We start from the raw sequence: 1,305 nt of genomic DNA on the forward strand, positions 1-1,305 counted from the left end.
CCCCAAGGTGTTGCCTCTTGGGAGGACAGGAGGAGCTGGCAGCTGGGTGATGCTTTGGAGTTCCCCGTGGTGTGGCAGCCTGGCACTCTCTGCCAGCATCTCCAGATTTTGAGCTCCTCTAGCTTGAAGTTGGAGGGATTTCCATGTCTGAGGACATCCGGTGGCACCCAGGGTGGCGTGGAAGGAGTACCGGGGGGTGATGGGCTGGGGACACCCCAGTTCCTTCCTACACACCAGGCTCTTCCCTGCAGACGAGGAGGTGGGTGGACACAAGGGCATGGAGATGTTCGTCCAGCGCCCCGAGTTCAGAGCGCTCAACGTGGGCTTTGCCCTGGACGAGGGTGAGTGGTGGCAGGGCTGACATAGGGATGTTGCCTCCTCTTGTCATGCACCCTCCAGGCACTGGCACCCTGGCAAGGCTTCCAGGGACCCCCCTGGAGGATCCTTCCCCTGGGCAGTGACCCGCAGGTGCCACCCTGGAGGGGAACTGCTGTCAGGGCAGAGCAGAGGGGTGCACATCATGGTATCCCTGTGCCCCTCTGACCACAGTCTGTGCCCACTACAGGCCTGGCCAGCCCATCTGACACCTTCAGTGTCTTCTATGGTGAGAAGAGCCCATGGTGTGAGTAATTGCATGCCCCCCGCCCTGCCTCGAGCTCTGCCAGGTGCTGGATCACCAGTGCCACCCTGGACTTTCTGCTCAACGCCTCCCTCTCCTCCCACTGCCGCAGGGATAAAGGTGAAGTGTGTGGGTAGCCCCGGGCATGGGTCCCGCTTCATCAGCAACACAGCGGCTGAGAAGATGGTAAGAGAGAGGGTACACCCTGCGCATGCCCCAGGGCCACCAGGTGCCTGCTCCAGGGCTGATCCTCACCCACTGCCCTTCCCTCCCCAGCACAAAGTCATCTCCTCCTTCCTGGCCTTCAGGGAGAGCGAGAAGCAGAGGTAGGAGATGGACAGTGAGATGGCAGTGGCTTCAGTTTGGGCCATGGAGGGGGTCCTTGGGGTTCCAAGCCAGGCTCTGATCTGGTGCCACCACCCCCTGCCTCAGTTTCCCCATTTGGGGGTGGTAGTGGCAGAGGGTAACTCTCCCTTGCATCCCCCCAAGGCTCAAGTCCGACTCGAGCCTGACTCTAGGGGACGTCACCTCCCTCAACCTGACCATGCTGGAGGGGGGAGTCTCCTTCAACGTGGTGCCCTCTGAGATGGCAGCTGGCTTCGACATCCGCATCCCACCCACTGTGGACCTGAAGGTGGGCGTCACGCTGGCCTCACCCAAGCGGGGAGCGGGTTGGGAGGGACTCT

General features: G+C 61.9%; 1 protein-coding gene across 1 annotated transcript in view; it reads left to right on the forward strand.

The window, feature by feature from the left end:
• The window catches only part of ACY1 (aminoacylase 1), a 3,476-nt gene that overhangs the window by 1,914 nt on the left and 257 nt on the right, over positions 1 to 1,305 (forward strand). Inside the window, exons 5-10 of the mRNA XM_009871038.1 lie at positions 1 to 7; positions 252 to 341; positions 566 to 622; positions 732 to 805; positions 896 to 945; positions 1,109 to 1,295. The exon at positions 1 to 7 is cut by the window's left edge and continues 73 nt beyond it. Coding sequence (XP_009869340.1) covers positions 1 to 7; positions 252 to 341; positions 566 to 622; positions 732 to 805; positions 896 to 945; positions 1,109 to 1,295 — 465 coding nt within the window. The remainder of the gene's footprint in view (positions 8 to 251; positions 342 to 565; positions 623 to 731; positions 806 to 895; positions 946 to 1,108; positions 1,296 to 1,305) is intronic.

The sequence above is a fragment of the Apaloderma vittatum genome, unplaced genomic scaffold, assembly GCF_000703405.1.
Source record: "Apaloderma vittatum isolate BGI_N311 unplaced genomic scaffold, ASM70340v1 scaffold28986, whole genome shotgun sequence".
Lineage (NCBI taxonomy): Eukaryota > Metazoa > Chordata > Aves > Trogoniformes > Trogonidae > Apaloderma > Apaloderma vittatum.